Source organism: Cololabis saira, chromosome 5 (genome assembly GCF_033807715.1).
Source record: "Cololabis saira isolate AMF1-May2022 chromosome 5, fColSai1.1, whole genome shotgun sequence".
In the NCBI taxonomy this organism is placed as follows: Eukaryota; Metazoa; Chordata; class Actinopteri; order Beloniformes; family Belonidae; genus Cololabis; species Cololabis saira.
Window position 1 is genome coordinate 26,371,847 of NC_084591.1, and position 21,873 is coordinate 26,393,719.

The window sequence follows — 21,873 nt, forward strand, 5'->3', positions numbered from 1 at the left end:
TTTTATAGTTAAACTTCTGGCAGTTCAGCATCCAAATTTATACAATTTGAAGGTATTCATTAGACTATTCATTGAATAGCCTGAATTTCAAATCGAGAGAACAAGAGAGAGAGCAGACATCCACCAAAAATCATTAGCTATAATATTTGGGCTTAACGATTACCTTGCTACAGTACTTGGTGTTTACTGCAACAGTAAGCAGATTTTAACCTCATAACTTGATTATTGGGGTTTTAAATCGACAGTGAAAGTCAGCTATGAATATAGATGAATGTTTACCAGCGTTAACTCTGAACTCTAAGTTCAAACTAAAACCCACACAGCTGAAAAATTACCATTTCAGGAGGCAAAAATGTAAAAGAACAACTGCATTGTTTTATTGCCGTTTTCAGCATACATCCAACACCCCGTATGTATTTAAGCTACATGAAGCATTTACATTACAAGTCAACAGAACAGTTTAAAAATTAGGATTCATTTTCTTTACATATAATACAATTAACATGTTAATAAATATCCATACAATCAGGTCAAACTTATCACACATCATCTAAAACAACAACCTTTAAAATTATGTAACTTTTTATCCACAGCTATTATCAAGTAATAAATAGCATCTGTACTGTAAAACAGCGGCCACTTGGATTTTTGCAGTCGCCAAAAAGGATAATAAATTGAAATGCCTGCCAGATAACTCAAAATGTTTGATCCAAGATGCCCATTAAACATGTAGCTTGCTGCTTTTTTTTTTAAAATCTTTTAAATGATATGTCTGCTACATAAACGTGTATGGAAAAAGTAAAACTGTCCAATTCCAGTGGGATTTACATGTGATGATGCTACAGAAAAAAAAACAACTTAAATAGAACTAAAGCATGGAAAGTGAAAATGAAAAAGGCATCTTGTTCGATAATAACGTATTAACACTGTTATATATTGTTGTGTACTCCTAAGATATCACAGCAAATCCACCAAAGTCACCGATAATAACTCTGCTGATCTCCCATTAACAGTAACTTCATGAGATCGCTTAACACGGCTCCTTCCAATAACCTTTCCAACAGTCGTATTGGTCCACAGCAGGAACCACTAAAATCTAACATGGGAAAAGTGTCTGTAAACTTTAACTGTCAGTGTGGTACACAGTGAATGGATTTTCACAGAGAGGCCCATCATTACCGAGTGATGTGAAACACTTACATAAAAGCTCTTCTTTGTGCCTGCAAGCCTTTGTTGCTGACATGCTATTGCTTGGGAGTGTAAGAGTAATGCACAAGTGCTGGATAATGAGATTCTGGGCACTCTCCTGTGAATGCATGATATTAAAAAAAAAAAGAAAGCAAAGAAAAAAAGATTTTAAAAAATTAAAATGGCCACAGATAACAGAGACTTATGTGACACGAAATACAAGGGGCAGAAATCGATCCTTTCAGGTCATATTTGTGGTTCATTAGGATGCTGAAGTCAGTGTGTTAGTGGGGGGGGGGGAGGGGGTGGGGGGAAGGCAGCTTCAGCAGAAAATGTCAGTCCTACAGACTAAAGATCCTGGAAACATTGCACGGACATTTCAACACACCTCTGCAGCAGTCCGATGTGGAAAAGAGAGGACCCTCATCAGCTGAAAATGTCAATTGTTCTACACAGCTATACACAAAAAAACACCACATTTTACAATTCCTTTACATCAGCAGGACTGAACCGTGTTCTTCCCTTTAAATAACCAAGAATGAAACCTTCACACGTTCTCCCAGAAGCCACTCCCCTCCCTGCAGGAAAGGATCCACATCAAGGCTGGGATGATAAAGTTGTGAATATTCACTCTCCTCTCCTCCCACGCAGAGGAAGCGCGAACAAAACTGCAAAGTGATTAATTTGGACTGCCTTTAGGCAGAAGAAAATATAAACGCTGCAGACTGCTCCAATGTCAGAGTCAGCTTTAGTGTGTGTTGTGTTGGAGGAACATTTAAACATTCAATGCTGTAGGTGTGACAGTTTTCGACCAACTGCATATGTAGATGTTAAAAAAAGACTAATCAGAAGAAAGACAACTGTGTCAGACTCAGGATGCCGCCAACAGGTCAGAGCCTTTCCCCAAAACATGATGAGCAATCTTGCAATTCCTTTTAGGTCCAGTTGAGATTGAATCCTTTAGAGAGCATGACGCCCTCTAGGTCCTTGTCCTCTTCCTTTTCCCGGAGTCTCTGTTCCTCCAAGAGGGCTACGAGTGCATCGCGCTGCTCCACCACCTCCAGCATCTCATTCAGGATCTGCTTCTCCTGAGCAAGCTCCTTCTCAGTTTTCAGGTGGTCTGAGAAAACAATGAAGGTATTACAAAGAGAAGGGAAAGTATGAATACGCACAATGCCAGTAAAGTGAGAGCCCTTTAAGCTACACATCATGAGTGCATTCACCTTCCACAGCCATCCGCTCCCTGAGTTCCTGCTGCAGTCGGCTCTGACGGTCCTCTAGCTCCAGCTCTCTGGCGCTGGGGGACAGAGAGAAAGATGGAAAAAGGGCTACATTTATTCCCCAGCTCTGCTTTTCTGGTTACGTTAATCATTCATTTATTCATCCAAAATAAATCCATGAGAATCAAAAAGCTATTAAAATTATAACTTTTTGCACACAAAAAAGATGAATAGTTAATCCAAAAGCTTTTAGTAACTGATAATGAAATAAAAGAGAAAAATGTAATGATTCTTGAGGCTGTAATAAACTTGTCCCTCTGAATGGATTGGAAATGTAATCACATTTCATATTATGCTGAGAAATGATTATGACTTCATAGGGGATGATCAATACTCGAGGAAATGCTGCGTTTCGGATTTTCACACAGCAGTACTTCTGCTTCAGACGTTTAGATGGACTGAGCGGGCGAAGACACAGCCCACATTGCAACACGGACATTTTGCAACAAAGATTATGGCGTGAGCAAAGTACAAAGGTCACATGGTGAAACTAGATTCTATACTGTACATCATTAAACACACTGATTGTAGCGCAGCCACCCCATACACAGGGCTAAAGGTGATATTCGGCACTGGAAACATTTACAGCAGTGGTCTTTAACCCTGGTCCTCGGAACCCCCTGTCCTGCATGTTTTAGATGTTTCCCTGCTTCAGCACACCCTGATAAAAATGACTGTGTCATTAACAGACTTGTGCAGACCTGGAGGAAAAGCTGATGATGACCCTTAATTAGAATCAGGTGTGATGATGCAAGGCAACATAAAACATGACCAGGACGAGGACACGGGTTGAACACAAAAAGCAGGTCGGCAGGCTGCAGTATGTGCTCAAAAAGTGATGTTTATTAACAAAACGTCACTGCTAAGAGGCCCTAACGATGCAAACCTGCTTCCACTCTCCCCCATTGAGCAGCTGATCTCCCCCCAACAACCAGGACAACTGGAAACATACAAAGAGGGCCGACCCTTCTAACAGATAACAAACCTGTAACAAAGATAAACCCCCACTGAAAAAAACAACCAATGTATTCACTCATCCAAAACCCAACACATTTATGCAAACATTTGAATGGTATAACACACAAAATCATGATAATTTGGAGAACAGGGCTTAGTGAAAAGAGAGAAGAGCCGCCTTCTCATGCTGATATATACATGAGGTTTGCCTTGTTTCAGACGGTGGAAATGAGCTCCTCTAAGGCCTTCGTTTTAAGTAACGACAAGCCTGCCTCATCACAATTTCTCCTTGATTTTCCCAACCGAGAGCGCACCCGAGAGAAGGATTATTAACAAGTGTTGCAGGCTTCCCAGGAGTGGCTGTCCCAGCAGGTTCACAGCAAGGTCAGACCCTTCAAAGCTCTGGAAAATTGCAAAAAAAAACCCCAGGGAATAAATCTCAACTCAACAAGCCTCAGTTAACATGTCAAAGCGAAGTGACTGAATAGGTAGAAGAGTTGGGAGGAAAAAGTCTCTTCTGTATAAGAAGAACATGACAGCACCATTTATCTCTGCAAAATTTCAAATATAAGTTGAAAAAGAGGACCTGTTTGACTGTAATATACATAGGCAGCCCCACGTTTGTGAACAACAAACACGGTGGTGGAAGTGGGATTACTACTGGATAATTTTGCAGCCACAGAACCAGGGAAAGCTGCAGTCTTCCAGTTGACCTTAAACTTCTTAGCATTGCAGAAACAGAGTTAAATGTGAGACTATCTGTCTGATACTGAAGACTCTAAAACTGTGCCACGCAAAAAAGACCAATGATCTCAATCACACCAGCAAATCCACAGCAGAGCACCTGAGAAAGCAAAGATACGAGGTGCTGCAATGATCCGATCAATGTGCAGACTTAAACCTGATTAAAATCCACTGGCAGGACCTTAAAGGAGCTGTGCAAAAGTCAATGACAGCAGATCTAATAAACTGAAACAATATTGGAAAGAAGAGCAAGCCATAGTTCCTTTGCAATGATGAGACAGACTGATGGCCGCAAAAACATGAAACAATTACTTCAAGTTATTGCTGTTGAAGTTTCTACAAACAGCTGAATTATCAGGCACGTTACTTTGGTTTTGAAAACTTTGGTGCATTTACTACACTGGAATTCCATTTGATTTTAGGAGGAGAGTTATCATATATTTAAAACTAGAACATGGAAAACACATTTCCATATTTTTTCAATGTCATGCTTTAATCTTGCATTAAGGTAATTCCATGCAAGTGACAACAACACAACATGAAGTGTGGAAAACAGAGCATTTTCTTGAGATTTTCTGATCCCAACCAAAACTTAAAACCTACTCCTTACTTCCTACAAACAAAAAAACAGCATTGTGTTGCAGCATTGGGAGAGAAAAAATGTGCATCTCCACCATCCTGCAAATCCTTTTTATCTCAGTCACTTTGTGCGATGGTCTTGATTGCTGCCATCTACTGGTCGATAAAGTAAGGGAGCTCATTTAAAATCAATCCTAACCGTAATTCAGTGTAAACATTTCTAGAAGAAATATAAAGGAGACTTTACTCAAATTCTTCTCTTTCTGACTCTTTTCAAAGAAAATATATAACAATCTCTTTGACAGACAAATCTGTGTTGCTTGGTATGGATAAATGAGGTCTTGAAAATATGTAAATGCTTTACATTGTTAATCTATTCATAAGTTGGGGGAAACACCATATCCACAACTGCATTTTTTTGGCACCAGTTCCAAAGCACTGTTAGCTTCCTTTTCCTCAATGGTGCTTTGAAGATGAATTCAAACCAACCCTGCAAAGTAGTATAAAGCCATCAAAACTGCTGATGGAAGCGTTTTGTACAAATAACACACATCACTGGAGAAACTATAACTTTCATAAAGGACGACGGGATGAAGCGCCAGCATGAGTCACATGTCCTTATCTACTTTTGGCTGAAAGCACTTGTAAAAACGAGTTTCATCGTCCAAAACATAACTTAAAAACAGGTATGTCATTGTGACAGAGAGGCAGAGGACATGAATGGGACGTTAAACGGCCCCTGGACCGGCACCTTCATCACTGACTTTGCTGTTATCATCACACCCACAGGAGAGATATATACAGGCTACTGATGAAGTGTCTGAACTTTTTAAGATATGAACTTTAACAGCCGCTTTAAATCAATAACATCAGCAGCTTTTTACCGTCTAGAAAAAACATTGCCAGAATTGAAGGAATAGTTCCTAAACCAGATTTAGAAAGACTAATCCCTGCGTTTGTCTCCAGCAGGTCACTCTAAACGAGCTGTTAGACAGCTGCAGCACATCCAGAACGCTGCTGCTGGAGTCCTGACTACAACCAGGAAATACGACCATATAAGTCCAGTCCTCAGGTCTGTCCACCTGCTTCCTGTCGCTCAGACACTTTAAAACAGCTTCGTGGCTTAGCGCCAAACGCCATCTCTGACATGTTAGCTGTGCCTCTGACAACAGAAGGGATTTTATCTGCACGCTTCGTTTCTAATTTAATTAAATAATGAATTATTTGTATGTTTTTTAGAATGATTTCATTTGCGTTCTTGTGATTTTATGTAGCTGTAAAGCACTTTGAATCCCCCTGTGTATGAGTGGTGCTCTACAAATAAACTTGCCTTACGCTAAAACTACAATTTGTTAAATGGAGAAGCAGCGTAATAAAAATGAAGTAAAATACAACCAGAGGATCATGAATAACCGTTCAACAACTTTTCTTTATGGTTAGAGTGACAGCGCCACATTAAGATGTGTTGCAAATAAAGAGACATTATAGTGTTGTGTATGGTTTAAAAATGTATTGTACTAAGAGAAAAATGTCACCAAGAGATGGAAAAAACCCTTAGCCAGGCCACGGTACAGGTGGGTAGGAAATGGGGCTATTACCAGGAAATGGATTTAAAGGCTGCCGTGGCAGAAGGAAAGGGCTCTCGGCGTTGGAATTCCTGGAAAGCGTGAGGGCGGATCACCTGCAGCCCCTGATTTCGCTGTTTTCCCCGAGTCCAAGTCCAGGAGACGGGTGGATTAATGGATTGTTATTCTTCGGAGGACACGAGTGGCAGCTGGATTAATTTTCTTGGGAGAAGGACCTGATTGATCAGTCAGTGGAGCGCCTCGCCCTGGAGCAGCGGGAAAAATACCGCGAGGTGCAGTCGAGCAACGCCGGAGGCTGGTGAGACCAAACCTTTGTTGTTTTTTTTCTTTTTCATGGATCAATTTTGGAAGATTGCTGGGTTTGTATAAAGACTTCTTTCAGCGCAGGAGCCCTGGCGCATGATTTTCAGTTATTTGGGGCCTATTATAACACAGCCTGGGGACGGGGGTATGGTTGGACTTGAGAAAGGAATGGTGTATTTATGTTTGGTTTGGGAAAGGTTTAAATTTGTGAACAATAATAACCTGGCTTGAAGTATTTTGTGTTTTTTTTGTGTGGCCTTTCACACAGTCATCCCAGAGAAACTGCCGCCCCTTGGTAGTGTGACGAGCCCTGGGACGAGGCACACTATTTCAGAGTGTTACAAGCTGACTGACCAGATAGAGCAGCAGGATTAAGGAAGAAATCCTGGTTGATAGACTGGTCCCATCGGCCTCCGGGCTATCTGAACCTGCTTTCATGCAACCAACTCGCCCACAAGTTCAGCCTGACTAATACATCTGGGTTTAATCCCAAATCTTGATTTGGTGCAACAGCCTCTGGTTAGGACCAGAAGATTTTTTTTGTTTCAATCATGTCCTTATCTTTATTATCCGACCTGACATTTTCATCATCACTGACAGCCCAGCTGTGCAGCAGTGCACAGTAAAGAGTCCTCAGTGTCGGGTCAAATTCCTGTCCTTCGGCGAACAGATGCTGTAATTTCCAGTAAATTCACTCAGCACAACACGTACAGATAGATATGCCCTACAGAACAGCCAATATATCACAGCCAGCTTCTTAGTCCACAGATCCTGCAGAAAAGTCAAAAAAAAAAAGAAAAGCTGTCCAAAGTGCTGGTGTCACTTACAGAATCCCCTCCAAACGGAGCCCATGACGTTGCAAAGGTAGACACCTGCTGCTGAATGCGAGAAAGCTGCTACCACGATCCAAAGACAGAGAGCGTCTGTAAGACAGAGCTTTGCCCCCCCCGATTGGATTTCCTCCCGGGTAAAAAGTGGAGCTCAGGCGCCACACAGCTGCAGTGAGATGTGATAACGTTTTGGTAAACATGCTGCACTTTGGGCGCAGAGTAATTTGAACGCTATCGGAGGAACACGGAGCGCTCGAGGGATGTGCCGCGCAGAAGGCCTTCACCCCACTTACTGGAGGTCAGAGCGAGAAGTTGAACAGTGTTGCGTGAAAGAAATTTCATAACCACCTACTAAATAGGTTCAAACGCAGGGCTGCGAAGGGCTGCGAGGACACAAATCCAATCCAACACACAGACTCTACAATGAGTTACAGGTCTCAGCCCGAGGACCCCTCGAAGAAAAGCATGAGGAGATGAAAAGCAGCGACGTTCCTCCATCAAACAGACATTATGAGAAGTAGAGGCAGCAGCAACAACCCCCAAATCGGGAAACAAGTGTCACCATATGGAAAATAATGTTTAACGCCAACTCACATATCTGAGCTTAAGCCCTGCACTGGATTTTATGAGTTAGCACACATTATCCATGTAGAGAGTTCACCTGTAATATTTCGTTTGCAGAGTATATCCTCCCGTCATGAGCTGGGTTGCTGCTGTGCGACAAACACAATGCCCCTGTGCATTCATGGCAATCTCTGGAGACTAAAAAACTGCTCCACCAGAGAGAAAAAAAAATAAAACTCCTAGATTTATTCAATACAAATGTTATGCATGCAGACTGCTCCACCCAGGCAGATCATAATCGGATGTTTCTCTCCTCCACATACAACATTCAGTGGCACCCTGTGACCAATATAGCTGTGAGGAGGTGGTCAAATGACGCCAAAGACGCTCTGTAGGGGTGTTTTGAGGATGCAAACCGGGATGCGCTCTGTGAGCCACAAGGATATGACACCATGACTTAAAGTGTGACTGACTGCTTCTGTGTGGAGAACGTAATCCTGACCAAGACAGTGATGCATATCCCCAGTAACAAACCCTGGAGTACAAGTAATAGTCTGTGAAAGACCTGTCCAACGGCTAAAACAAAAATAAAGAGAGAAGAGCCTTTAAGGAGGGAGACAGGGAGCTATTCAGGAGTTTGCAGAACTAGAGAAAACAAGATGGTATACAGGAAAAAGCTGGAGCGCATGATCTAACGATGTGTTGGAATGCGTGGGCAGGGATGATAAAGATACCTGGTACCAGCAGAAGGACGAGACCAATGGAGGCCTGAAATGTGTCAGAGCTGAACATGTTTTCAGGAGGAAACACAGAAAGCTCCTCTCCTGCTGCCAGTCACACAGACTTTACACCATCCCTGGACGCACCAGCCCAGAGACTCTCTCTACTAGGATATACTGATTTGTTTGGCTCTCCAAGACTTTGGGTCATATTTAATGAGCTCCAACGGATGGTACCTAGACACACATGCAAATCAGGAAACCCCCCAAAGCCCCTTTGCCCAGTGTTAGGGTCAAGGACGAGAACTACAGCAAGGATCCACCGTGATCAGAGGGCCGGAGTTGAAGAGGTCCCCATCTACCCAGTTTAGTAAGCCCACTTTCACCTGAACAGGACAGGCAGCGCCGTGAGGACTGTGGGCTCTAATCCAGCTGCCCTCCTTCATGAGAAACTTCAAAAATATAAATTTCTTAGAGCTTTGTGGATCAGCGACTGACAAACTGAACACCATTTGAGAGGCTGACAGGTTCTTTATCTAAGCTGATTGTCGGCAGCACGGCAGCGCCACAGGGGACAAAACCTTCACCCTGAGCATGTTTGACGTCCTGTACAACTCACAGTCCTATTATTCCCAGGAATAGTCAAATGACCCTGCTGCTGCGCGGTGTGCCGGGTGGAAGAGAACAGGCTAGGTAGAAGGAACCGGTGCACCACTCAATTCTTACTGAATGTGAACAGGTCAAAGGTGATGATTGGGGATTTTATGAGGACCATGAATAAGCCGAACGCTCTTTTTGCCCCGGGAGCAGAGATGGAGGTAAAAGAGAACCACAAATACCTGGGGGGTTTCATCTGGACATCACACAAGATTAACAATGCAGCACTAAGGCTGTTAACAAGAAGGCAAAGAGCAGACACACTTTGAGGAAGCATTAATTATTTAGATTTTCATGATAGGAGGGGGAGTTCATTCTGTAATTATCTGTTGGTAAAGCAGCATCAGAGACACTTTCAATCACCTCGTGAGATGCACAGCGATGTACTTACAAGATCATGAGCTCAGACTCATAGCGAACCAGCGCATTCTTCTCCTGCACCAGCTTGAACCATTCTTGCATTAGTTTGGGATCGTCTTTCTTGCCCATACCTGGAGGAGAGGAGGAAGCACAGGTGGAGAATGAGAACCGGCGCGGCGGCTTACCACGCTGAACTCACACTGACAAGGACCGACACAGGCACAATGACAGCCAAGCCAGGATGTCCTTGCTGAGGTGATGGTGGGGTGGAAGGATAAGAGTCGACACCGAGGTGATCTCTCGTACCATTCTTAAAAATGGCACGTAGAAGGTGGAGTGGAGCCACGGGTTTCAACTTTAGCAAGTGCACACAGAAAAAAAAACAAAAAAAAACACACCGACCCAAACATACACACATACACAAACTACACTTGTTGTATTACCCAGTTTGGCCTGTGTTCTAGATGTAGCCACTCTTTAGGAGAAACTACCTCCTCCTGTCATTTTTTTAAAGGGGTATTAAGAAAAACAAACACCAATCAGGAGCCAAGCCATTACAGAGAAACAAATCCAAGCACATCCAGGCATTTTTCATCCTCCCCTGTTCACATGTTGACCCATCAGGAGACACAAAACCCTTTCAGATCCCATTAATGTTGAGAAAGTTTCATGGAATGATGAATCACAGAGAATGATAGCAAAACTCACACTCCTCTACGCCTCAGGGAAAGCAGGGTCATTGCCAAAGGCATCATGCATTGCATTCAGAACAGCTACAAACTCCCCCTGCAGCCCGCCGAGACTCTGCAGGGAAGACCGATATATGCGGCATGCTTGGAGCAGTCCAATGCTGAGTGTGATGCACTTCAGAACAGAAACAATGAACCTTCTCATTTATCTGGCTGCAGCAGGTGGGGCCAAGCGGTGTCAATGAAATGCCAAAAGGCAAATCATGATGTAGCATGACATACTTAGCTGGGGAAGAGGAGGATCTTGCAAAATGAAAAGGAAAAACATTGTGCACACATAAATCGCATGGCTGTGGCCTCCAGGAATGGCTCTGGCTAATTGAAAGGAAAGTGACAGAGACAGACATGGCTGTAGAAGGGCTGTTCACACTGGAGAGGAGTGCACTATACCGTATAGAAACAGAGGAACAGTCACCAAGCCAGGTCTGGTATTCCAAACCTGTTATGCAACGGGTGTTTTTCTCATCTCCTATACCCAAGCACGTCAGCCTGTTCCACTGCCACCAACCCTCAGCCCAAGGCTCAAAACACAAATAAAATCGGGGCAAAAACAGCAACAACAACAACAACAAAGAAAAAAAAAGACAGCATACAAAAACAAAGGTATGATTCTTCATACGGACTAGAAGTTCCTAATGACAGGCGTTAGTTAAGGAAACAAACCAAATAATCCATCAATTTCAGAGCTTGTAAATATCTAAATTTCACCCAATACATTAGTCACACCATGCAGGTTTCTCACCACCGCAACTGAAACCTACCCATGAGCTAGCAAGGTGGAAGTTGTTATTATTTATTGGCATTTTATGTTACACTTAAGCATTTCTCTGAGGGGTAAAGGGAACACGTCCCCAAACTGCAAATCAGGGTAAGGCCACGTACTTTTCTCGATTTCAAAGCCAAACAGAAAACAAAACGCATGCTGTTGATTAAAGACATGGCTGAGTAGTTTCCCCTTTATGAATACATACAATTGTAGTGAGGACATTTTTTCTCAACATTGGTTCCAACCCTCCCTTGCAGCCCTGAACAGGATGCAAAACTGAACAGATATTTTCTCAATCCTTGATTTAAATTTGCTTTTTACCATGAAACATTTAGTTTGCATTGCACATAAACATCTATTAGAGTGGAAATGAAAGTATATCCTCTTTCTGCTCTATTGTTGGATGTGAGAAGTGGTTCTTGGAAGGTCTTAAATCTAGATAAACACAAGGCCCACTGTGCTATTGTAAAATAACTCAAATGACTGACGTTTAGAATAGTTTGATATTCTATTAAGGTGTTTGTGGTTGTTCACCTTGGGTCCTATCTACCGATCTTTTCATACCTTCTCCAGGCCAGGTAATACTTTTTAAAAGTCCCCTGATGTGTAAAGCCTTCAGCTTTAATGTATTTTCTTTCTTACATTCTGCAGCTAAACGTGGAGGTTTCCTTATTCATTGCGAGGCTACAACTGACTAGCCTGGCCAGCCAGACCCAGACGTCGGTTTATTACTCCTCCCATGCGTGGACATTTTCCATCGGTAAAGAACGTACCAAACCAATCATGAAGGGGAGAGGGTGGGATTTCTGCAGCGACTCATAGAGCAGTGTTTTTTTTTGTTTTTGTTTTTAAAACAAGGGCCAACATGTTTTTGCTGCAATAATCCTACTCCGCTGCAGCATTTTGGACATTTTTTGTCAACAGTTTGCCCACATTGCAATGCGTCCTATCCCTGGCTGGTTGTATCTCCATCCAACTTCTGCGTCCGTTGGTAATGCCATTTGGAAATTAGAGTTGAATTGAGGGGAACTAATTCTTTGTATAAAAAGAAGAAAACCATTAGGATGGCTGGTCAGGCTAGACACTGGATTATTGTTTTTCTAACATTATACATCGATATGAAGGGCAACTGTGTATTTTCATAACATTTTTTCTAAAAGTTTTATGTCAGGAATAAATATGGTAAAAAAAAAAAGATGGTATCATAGCATTTAAAGGGCTTGAAGAGTGGTGTCTTTTTTTAATCTTTAGAAAATGAAACTCAAAAGAAGAGAAGTAAGAGCTGAAAGGCATAGCAGGAGTGCCATCCTTTTCTTTGTTTGTGCAATTCCATGGCATGAAATTTCAGAATTTCTATGCTTTCTGAAATCAGTTTCAACATTATAAAATGCGTTTTTACTTCAATGAGTTTTTTGGGGGAAACCTACTGAGCCTAACATCACATACACGGTGAGGACAGGGCGTAAGGAGATGGGTAACAGGCGAAACGGGGCTGCCCAGTTCTGGAGATCCTTACAGTTGCCAAGGTAACCTGCCACAACTGTCAAGCAGATGTGGCAAGGTTATGTTACCTTCAGGGGAACAGCAGGGGCAGAAGGAGAGGGGTCTTCGGCGAGGCATCTCCACAAAGGGCTCAACTTCCACAAGACAGAGGGGAATAATGTGAGGGAGAGACGCAGGTGGGTGCAGTGGGCGGATAGGGAAGAATAGGAGGAGATCATTTAGGAGAAAGAGCAAAGACATTTAAAAAAAAAAAGGCACAAAGAGGGAGAAGAAGGGACAGGGGAATGATGTTGAACAGAGGGAGATATTAAAAAGTCAACAGGAGACAGCATTACTGTGACAGGGAAAAGGACCCACCCCCTAAAGATAGGAGGTGGATACGCTCAGCTGTGTGGAAGGAGAAATTATAAACAAAGAATTTAAAAAAGGATAAATACATGGAAGGGAAACAAGTGAAAACAACTAACCCAGACCACAGAAGGGTAAAATAATCTGTTTTATTTTGCATCTGTGGCTCTGGAGTCAAATTAATTATCAAACTAGATCTTATAATCTAAAATAGCCTACACTAAAAAGATCTTTTAATCCCATAATTATAGCCATTGCTGATCACCAACTGATCTGAATAAAAATAAAAACCAGCAGGCTTAATTTGTTACCAGTGCGGTGACTTTTGAGGTTCAAGATACTTTGGAAGTGGAAATAAGGATTTCTTTAAAAAAAAAAGTGCATCCACTGATATTTCTAAAGAAACAGAAAAATCGTAAACAAAGGGGTGAAAAAAAATAGAAAAATAAATTAAAATAAAATAAATGGAGGATAAAAAGATTTTAAAGGTGGTAGTACAAAGAGGGTTGGGAGGATTTAATACAGAAGTAATTAAAACGAGGGACTATCACAGAGAAAAGGAAAAGAAACGGCAGTTTATAATATCAGTTTTAGAGAGACTGATGCTTTCATTTTCCACAACTTGGTCATGTAATTGTTTGTGACTAAGAAATGTCTCGATGTTAGACAGTTGAAGGGGAAGCTGCATAAAAACTGTGGAGTGTAAAGAAGACAAACTCTTTCCCCAGTGTGTGAAATATAACCACAGAAATGGTGAACGTCACACCCAACTAACTTCAGCTGCAGCGCACGAGTTATCCATCATCCTCCCTCCACAATACACCCAGAACTATAACTGAAATCCAAAATATTCAAAACTGTCTTCCGTGCATAGACGGGTGTGAGCTGAATCAGCTCAGAAACACAGGAAAACATCTATTTGAGTTGATCAGACCCCTGTGAGACCCCTAGCACACTGGTAAGAAGGCGTGACTTTGATAAGCTCATCTTCATGTTGAATCTCTGCAGCGGTCACCTGTCTGATGAGTGGCGACAACCAGCAGGACAAAAACCACGGACAAACACAGACCCTTGCTCCGACATGAGGAAATGCAACCTTTTCCTCCCTCTGCCTGAGGGATGGCACTGGCACTGAATTCCAATGAAGGAAAAAGATGCATTCCTCTACAACATAACAACAGACGACACATGATGTTTCACCCAGACACAAGTGACACCGTTACCGTTTACTCACCACAATTTAGACATAGAAGTTAAGGATTTAAAGGTGGCGACGTTGCCTATTAGGACACACACCACACGGATACGGACACTAACACACTCTGGGAGTTATGCAACTGAGCAGGTATGATAAGGGAATTGTTAGAGCGACAGGACAGAGTTCTGAGGGGAAGCTAAGAGCCAGGCCAGCGGTTTAGTATGAGTCAGTCCATGGTAGCCCGGATTCTACTCCTGCAGGCTGTGTGTGCGTGGGGGGATTCCTGTGTTTCCTGTGTTTACAATGTGAATATAAGTAAGCTTGAACATGAAAATTCATAACAAGGGCATGGCGAGACGAAACAAATCAATAACGTTGGAAGACAGTCAATTTTAATGAATAAGGGAATATTTACTGTATGTTTATCCCTTTGCGACAGGGTTTTATGCTTTTTTTAAAATAAGGCTGGTGATTCTTTTTGTTTTTGTTTAAAAACCAAGAAAAGATCAATACCAGCAATTTGTTAGCCTATTTCTACAAACCTTCTGCTTTCCAACCCGCTGGAGTAAACACAGAAGTAAAAATGTATTTGTATTATATTTGTGTTTATTTAAGGCAAAATGGAATAGAAATATTGCAGCATTAAAAGTATCTGGTTTACTGGTGTTTGATGGTATTTGGATGATAGATCTCTGTGAAATAAACTGACTCAGGTTTTAAATAGACAATATGTCCAAAATATGCGTCTGGTCTTTAATCACAGAATGCTAAATATTGTATTAGGTAAATCAAAATTTAAAGCACTTTTCCAATTTCATCCATTTCGTGTCCATTTGCCATTTTGTTCCAGCTTCATAAAGGTATATATATGTATATAAGGTAACATATGTATTAATAAATATACAAAAAAAAGCAAACAGAATGTTTTGTAACTTGTATGAAATCATTTATTGATTTGAGGCAAGTCTGCTGTTAATTTATGCAGTTGCTCTGAAAACAAGAATGTATATTTCCACTCTTGTCGGTGTTTGGATTGTAAAGTCCAATGCAGTTACACATTAATTCAGTCATCCATCATTCATAAGTTTACAGAGATCAAAGATGATCTGAAGAGGACGGCGTAAGGCCGAGTGTCTGTTTGATGTGAAGAGCCTCAACTACAATGAGAAAGGTGAGAGGGGAATGGAGGGCAATGGGAGGGGGTGGGGGCACAAAGTATGGCAGAAACTAAAAGCCAACATGTCAGCCAGCCAGCTAACCAATAAAAGTTAGAGAAAAAGAGGTACAAAAGCTCAAGTAGAAGAACAAGTGGGGGAAGGACAGATTGGGTTAGCCATTGGATTAGTTTGAATGCGACAGATTTGAAATACATACCGCCCAGATGCAAGTCCAGGATTTCACTGTAATTAGAATCTCCCCAATAGTCTATAATGACAGGGATATATTAGAGATAGCAGTTATTTCACACAGCCCCAAACTGCGCAAACAAGCACGCACACACACACAAACATACGCTAAATTCTCCAACAACAGCAGGTCATGCACAATCTTGCAGATGCACACACTGCAGCAGCGATGCTAGGTGTCACTGCAGTGTGTGCTGTAATGCTGTCGACTCGTGTTATTAGATTTTCCAAACAATGACAGATTGTTACATAGATTTGCTGTATTGCTTTTTACTGGGTCAGGCTTTTATCGTGTGGAGACCTGTTGAGTAAATGACTCAATTTTGTTTTGTTTGCTTGTTTTTTTATGAACTGAAGTTATTTCAAATAGAAGAACCAAGTTTTTGGCCAAGTCAGTCGAAAGTGTGCTGGCCGTTTGGATTACACCACCACCATAAGGATGATAAATTCTCTTAATAGATACCGATAAACATCTGCATCCAGGCACTTAACTAAAGCAGGTGCTGGCGGAAAAATATTCTAAGAAAAGATAACAATTCAAGTTACGGTCTGTTCAGAGTATTGCTCGCCGTGCAGAAAGTCTCCTTCTTGAAAACCAGTGAAGGAGACAAAGACACAGCCAGAATGAGCACACACACACAAATCTATGTGGGGACACACGTTCTCCGGATGGCATGCAGCTGGAGACTGATGATGGCGGACAGGTGATGAGCAAACACAGATCAACATGTTCAGAGACGGAGAACTGTTGCAGTGTGTCACCACAGATGGAGCCTACATGACAGTTCATCAGAAATTAAGAAGAGAAAATGCAACTACAGTAGATCTAATACCTGATCTTCTTTTGTGCTGTTTGGGTAATGTATAAGTACCTTTATACATCCCTTTAAAAGAGTAGAGTAGTAAACAAGTTAAAACATACTTAAACATTTGATTATAAAAACTGTGGATGAGATTAATTAAGCTGGTGGGGAAAATAAGTCCATTAAATAAATGTTAAGCCTCTCTACTGAAAGTACATGCACTGACAGAATGAAAGCTTGTTTTTCTTCCCCCCTAATTTGTTATAAAGTAAATCAGCATGGAAGTAACTGCAAACCCACGAGGACGACCTCTGTTGTTGGTTTTCCCACAAACCCACATTACGTTAATAAGCTTGTAAAACTACTCCAAACAACGAACTGAGCTGCTCTCTAGCAAACAGTTTATTACTGGGAATGTATTCTCTGTGAGAGTCCCTTGTCGGTAAGAATTGGGTTCAGAATTTCAGGGAAAAACCAAATCTATCGCCAAAATACGCCCCGTTACCAGTGAACTGACTGTAGATGCAAACGGTGGCGAAAAACAGTCTGAATCACTGCAAACGGACATTTGCTGGGTTACGTGACGCAAATCATAGATACTGTAATATTCCTTTTACCTACAGAGTTCTTAAGTAGGTTGAACTGATAATAGCATCAAACTAACATGCCATCTCTGAGGGGACGCGGCAGTAAGCATAAATAACATTTAACTCTCAAAAGCACAAATCACTTTTGAACATTAGTCAACAAAGTTTTAAAACTCGCTCCAGTCTGCTCGCCAAATGTTGATGTTTTTGTCTAATTGGATGTAATATTACAGATACATCAGGCCATGAGGGATGGTCACATTCATTTCAAAATAAAAATATGGCACAATAATGTCTGAATGAGAAGCGGTTACCTGCTTCTCCTCTGAGTGCTTTCTCCACGGCTACACCCCTCTCCTCCAGCTGCCTCTGCTTCTCCTCCACCTGCTCCAGCTGTCTCTGGATGATCTGGACGGATAAGCAGCCACATTATCAACGATGCTGAAAACAGGGGCACGTGCATATGAAACAAAAGAGGTGCACAGAACAAAAACAACTATCAGCAATTACGAAGGATTTTGCCTTCAAACCGCTGATGCAGCAGATTGGTTTCCTCGTTAAAAATGAATGTCCTCTGCAGCAGATGTGCTGAAGATTACGGGTAAATAAACTGCTTGGTCAAAAAAGTGACCATTAAGATAATTGTAACCGATGCAGTGAGACACATCCTGTGGGTATGACCTAGTTAATAAAATATATACACAATTCATTTTTGACATTATACAAAAGGACATTGCAATGCAAATCCTTTTTGTTTCACCCTGACATTTTTACATGACACAAAATAGGTTGCCATGGCAATGTAATAAAGCACCATGACATCTTTTTTTGTCATAAACTTAATGAAAAACAGCTGTCATCTTTGTCTTTACATAAGAATAATGTAGAGTTTAATAACTTGTGCGCATTACATTTGTCATAAGATAATCTTATACCGAGGTCTTCATCCGTCAACGCTGCGAGTAATAAATGTAGGCGGTGCAAAATATTGAATAATTAAAGATATTGTGTTCAAAACTCGCTTATATCTGCTTATATAGTGGAAATGAATGTACACAGTGAAAATTGAATAACATTGGAGAAATATACAATTATACACAACTTAATTATTGGCAACTACATAAATGCAAATGTTAATGTGAGTATTTGCTGCATGAATGACGTAACCTAACAGCTTCTTTGTTCAGAATCTGCTGGGACGCTATCTGTGCTTCACAGAAACGGGAGCAAAAAAAAAGAAAAGAAGTGATTTCTGCTTCTGTACACAGCCAGAGAGGCGGAGGCTGCGCCGCAGCCCGCTAACCACAGCTCCTAGTGCTGAGTCAGCGGTCGGGGAGCCTGGCTGCAGAGTTAGGCCATCAATCACAGCCAGTTCCCCAACCAAGGGACGCGTTCCGCTTCAATCCCACGGCATCGATTCGCATCAGAGTGGCCACATGGTATAAAGCAGCAAGGCAACTCAGACCAGCAGAGCCGGCCAAAAAATTCAGTAAAAATAAAAAATACCACTTAAAATGACTCAAAAAATGAAGAGATTATACAAGTCAAGTCATAAAAGACCTTACTGTCACTACTCTACCTGGGCTCTGTGCAGCCTCTTGAGTTCCTCCTGCTTGGCTTGTCGTCGTGCAGCTTTCTGGACTCGGCGCGTGAGCTTGGCGTTCAGCTCCTCCTCCGTGTAGGTTTTCTGTTACAACAAGACGAACAGTCAGACAAGAACTATTCAAAAGCTCATGGTACGGGAAACTGACTCAAAGGGGCCCAGACCCTTCAGGAAATCTCAACAGGCAAAGGAGGGTAAAGTGGATGATCGGCTGGCATTTTAATCTAAACTGGAATATTTGAGCTCTTAACCATAAAGCTACAAGTTTTCTAAGGACCTATTGACTGGAACGGTGACATTGAACATCTTGGAGTACGACGCGACGCATGAAATATACCAACTTCACTGCAACTCTGTCATAATCTTCTTTTATTTTATTAAATGTTAGGAAAGGCACCGATTGAGTGGTTGGGTTGAGTCAGCTAAATAAATCATTGAAAAAGGTTATTCTAAAAAGTCAAAAGGGGAGATGTGTGGACTGATTGTGTTTGGATAGAACCAAATAAAAGCATTAGCTTAGAAATGCAATCTATTTATTTATTTATGTCAGTCAGTAAGGGCATCTTGATGTAGCTGGGATGCACGTTTTAGATGCAGCAGATCTTCACTGCAAGAACAGAATACCCAAAGACAGATATTTATACAGCCTGTGAGTTAAAAAGGAAAACCCTGCGGAGAAACAACGATGAAAGCCTTTGTGACAACAAGCTTAAATCATCATCCCCCTCAAGGCTAAAAATCTCCTGTTATCTTTCGCTGGTTTATTATGTTACTGAGTGCGTTTGATTGGATTTGTTCTGAAGAAATCAGAATCAGGGAGAAATCAGACCCACCGGTGCATCCTAATAAATGTTGAATAGCTGATCATTGACCATGAATAAACCGAGCTGTTCCCCCTCTAACTGTGTGACTTGCGAAGGCAAGACGAGCTTGTAGAAGAAGCGCAGAGGAAATACGAGCTATTCCTGTGACTACACCGGAGTAAAATGTGCCGCAGTGAATTATTAATGTCACATCAGGAAAGAAAGGGGACAGCCCGCGGTATGGAGAGAGGGAGAAGTCTCCTAGTGACCAGAAACAAAACAAGAGTGCTTGCAGAAAAGTCATGTTTGAACAGAGTGGATACCCAGCAATGAGTGAGCAAGTGCCGCGGCCTGACCGTCACATGCACCCAGAGGAGGAAGGAGAGGGAGGCTGGTATTAGTTTTGGCCAGGCGAACACACGGTGTTATGACAGTTAACTGGCAGATGTGCAGGAAGACGAGACAGGGGTGGGGGGGTTATCAACAGGAACATGTGTCATACTACCTTTGTGGCGTACGATCTCTTGAACGCCAGTGCGTGAGGGACATAAACGGACTTCAGGGGAGACAAAACATAAAAACAAAAAAAAGGTGGGAACAAACATGATACAGATGATATGATTAAATGGGTTAATGATTATGTTAAAAAAAAAAACAGGTTAAAATAAATCAACAGAAGCCAAACTGTAAGTAACTTTAGCTGGTAAAAAAAAACAAAAAACAAGCGATGTTAATCTTATAAACAAAAACAGGAAAAAAAAAAAAAAAGGACCATCTTACACAGTGATACTTAACTATGTTAATTCAAAATCGATAAGAAGAAACTAGGACATAAATCACAGTTTGATTAAGTGAGCTACACCTACTGAATCTACCAGCACACATCTTACACTCAAACTAAAACAAATGAGCGACTATAACCACGACAGTCACTACAGACTACACGATAACGTTTCCACAAGCTCTTGATGAACTACGCGAGGACTCGGAGGCATGAGCCGGCTTTTACCCCCCCACTCCCCGCACTCAGACAGATGGGAACATCTGCCAGTTCCGACTTCATTCATGCCTTCACAAGGAAAGAAAACTCATCTGGAACATGTCTAAGCATTGCAATGACTAATTCATGCCTCTGGGCCCAGAACTGTCCTCGTCTAAACCACCACAAACACAAACTGAGCAGAAACGGGGAGAATGATTTTGAATTTCAGATGAATGCAAATTAATTTAAATATATTAAATATGATTCATGTGCATAAAATAAACATTACAATGTGCATTTCTCAGAACAATGTTGTTCCCGACTTTGGAAATTGGTTTTAACCCTGATTTGATTGCATCTTCTTGTGTATTTTGAGATCGCCTGCAGAGATAAGTGTAAACCATTTGGTTTTTCTCCATTTAAGAGACTGGAATTAAATGTATGGTTACACTCAAAAGCCAGAGGCAAATTATGTGGACTGGCTATTAGTAGAAAACTAGTTATGTTTAATTTACCACTTCCAAAGCTGAAATTCAAAATGACTTATCCCGCCCGCTGCACAATACCTCCTCATTGTCCTTCTCCTTTTCTCGGTGAGCCTCCTTCTCCCGCTCCTTTTCTTTATGCCTTTCTTTCCCCAATTTATTTTCCTTCAACACCCTCCTTTTCTCCTTTTCCAGTTTTTCCTCCTTTATCGCTTCCTTCTGCATGCCTGATACTAGGTCAAAGATGTCCATGTGCAGCTAGTCGTGGGAGAAAAATTATATAGAGAATAGTTTGTTTTTTGAGGGTTTTTATCCCTAAAAAAAAGCAAGACAGAAACTACTGCTCATCTACATAGTTGTTTCATTCATTGTGGGCATTGCACAGTTCACGTTGATGTAAATGTATAGACACGCCCCCTCCACACAAGTATGATCCGACTTCCTCCAAAGCATCAAAAACAGCTTTAAACTGATGTCAAAGTTCACAATATTCTGAATTTTCCCAGCTGTGAGGTAAGATGAGGTAAGGTGAGGTGAGATGAAGTGTCCTCATACACACCAGTCCTCCACGCTCCTCATAGCTCCTGTTTCTGATGAGATTACTGATTACGAGGTCAAAATGAGCTCAGCCAATTCTGTCTGGTTTTGCAAGGCTGTGCATATTTGAAAAGGTCATAACGATTGGATATTTGTTACTCACGTCTGCCTTTGATTTCTGGGAAGATCTCTCCAAAACATCATCGCAGGATAAGTCGGAGTCCTCAGAGAAGCTCAAGTTTCTGCGCGATTTCAAGTCTGTTGTGCACAAGAACAGAAAGATGAAGAGCTTAATGTTCTTCCTGAAACTTTAATTTTAACTAAAAATGTAATTTA

The 21,873-nt window shown here is 41.6% G+C and overlaps 1 protein-coding gene across 8 annotated transcripts in view; it reads right to left on the bottom strand.

Moving 5' to 3' along the window:
• Positions 1-353: 353 nt before the first annotated feature.
• mical3a (microtubule associated monooxygenase, calponin and LIM domain containing 3a) overlaps positions 354-21,873 on the bottom strand; it is an 87,625-nt gene continuing 66,105 nt past the window's right edge. For 5 of the 8 annotated variants that reach the window (XM_061721366.1, XM_061721371.1, XM_061721370.1 and 2 more), the window contains 10 exons: positions 21,701-21,795; positions 21,082-21,258; positions 20,039-20,089; positions 18,707-18,814; positions 17,442-17,535; positions 16,571-16,621; positions 15,706-15,756; positions 9,799-9,898; positions 2,412-2,485; positions 354-2,308 (listed from right to left, as the gene is read on the bottom strand). In XM_061721366.1, the coding sequence (XP_061577350.1) occupies positions 2,124-2,308; positions 2,412-2,485; positions 9,799-9,898; positions 15,706-15,756; positions 16,571-16,621; positions 17,442-17,535; positions 18,707-18,814; positions 20,039-20,089; positions 21,082-21,258; positions 21,701-21,795 (986 nt within the window). In that variant the 3' untranslated portion in view covers positions 354-2,123. The remainder of the gene's footprint in view (positions 2,309-2,411; positions 2,486-9,798; positions 9,899-15,705; positions 15,757-16,570; positions 16,622-17,441; positions 17,536-18,706; positions 18,815-20,038; positions 20,090-21,081; positions 21,259-21,700; positions 21,796-21,873) is intronic. The other 3 variants (XM_061721375.1, XM_061721372.1, XM_061721374.1) reach the window with 3 other exon arrangements.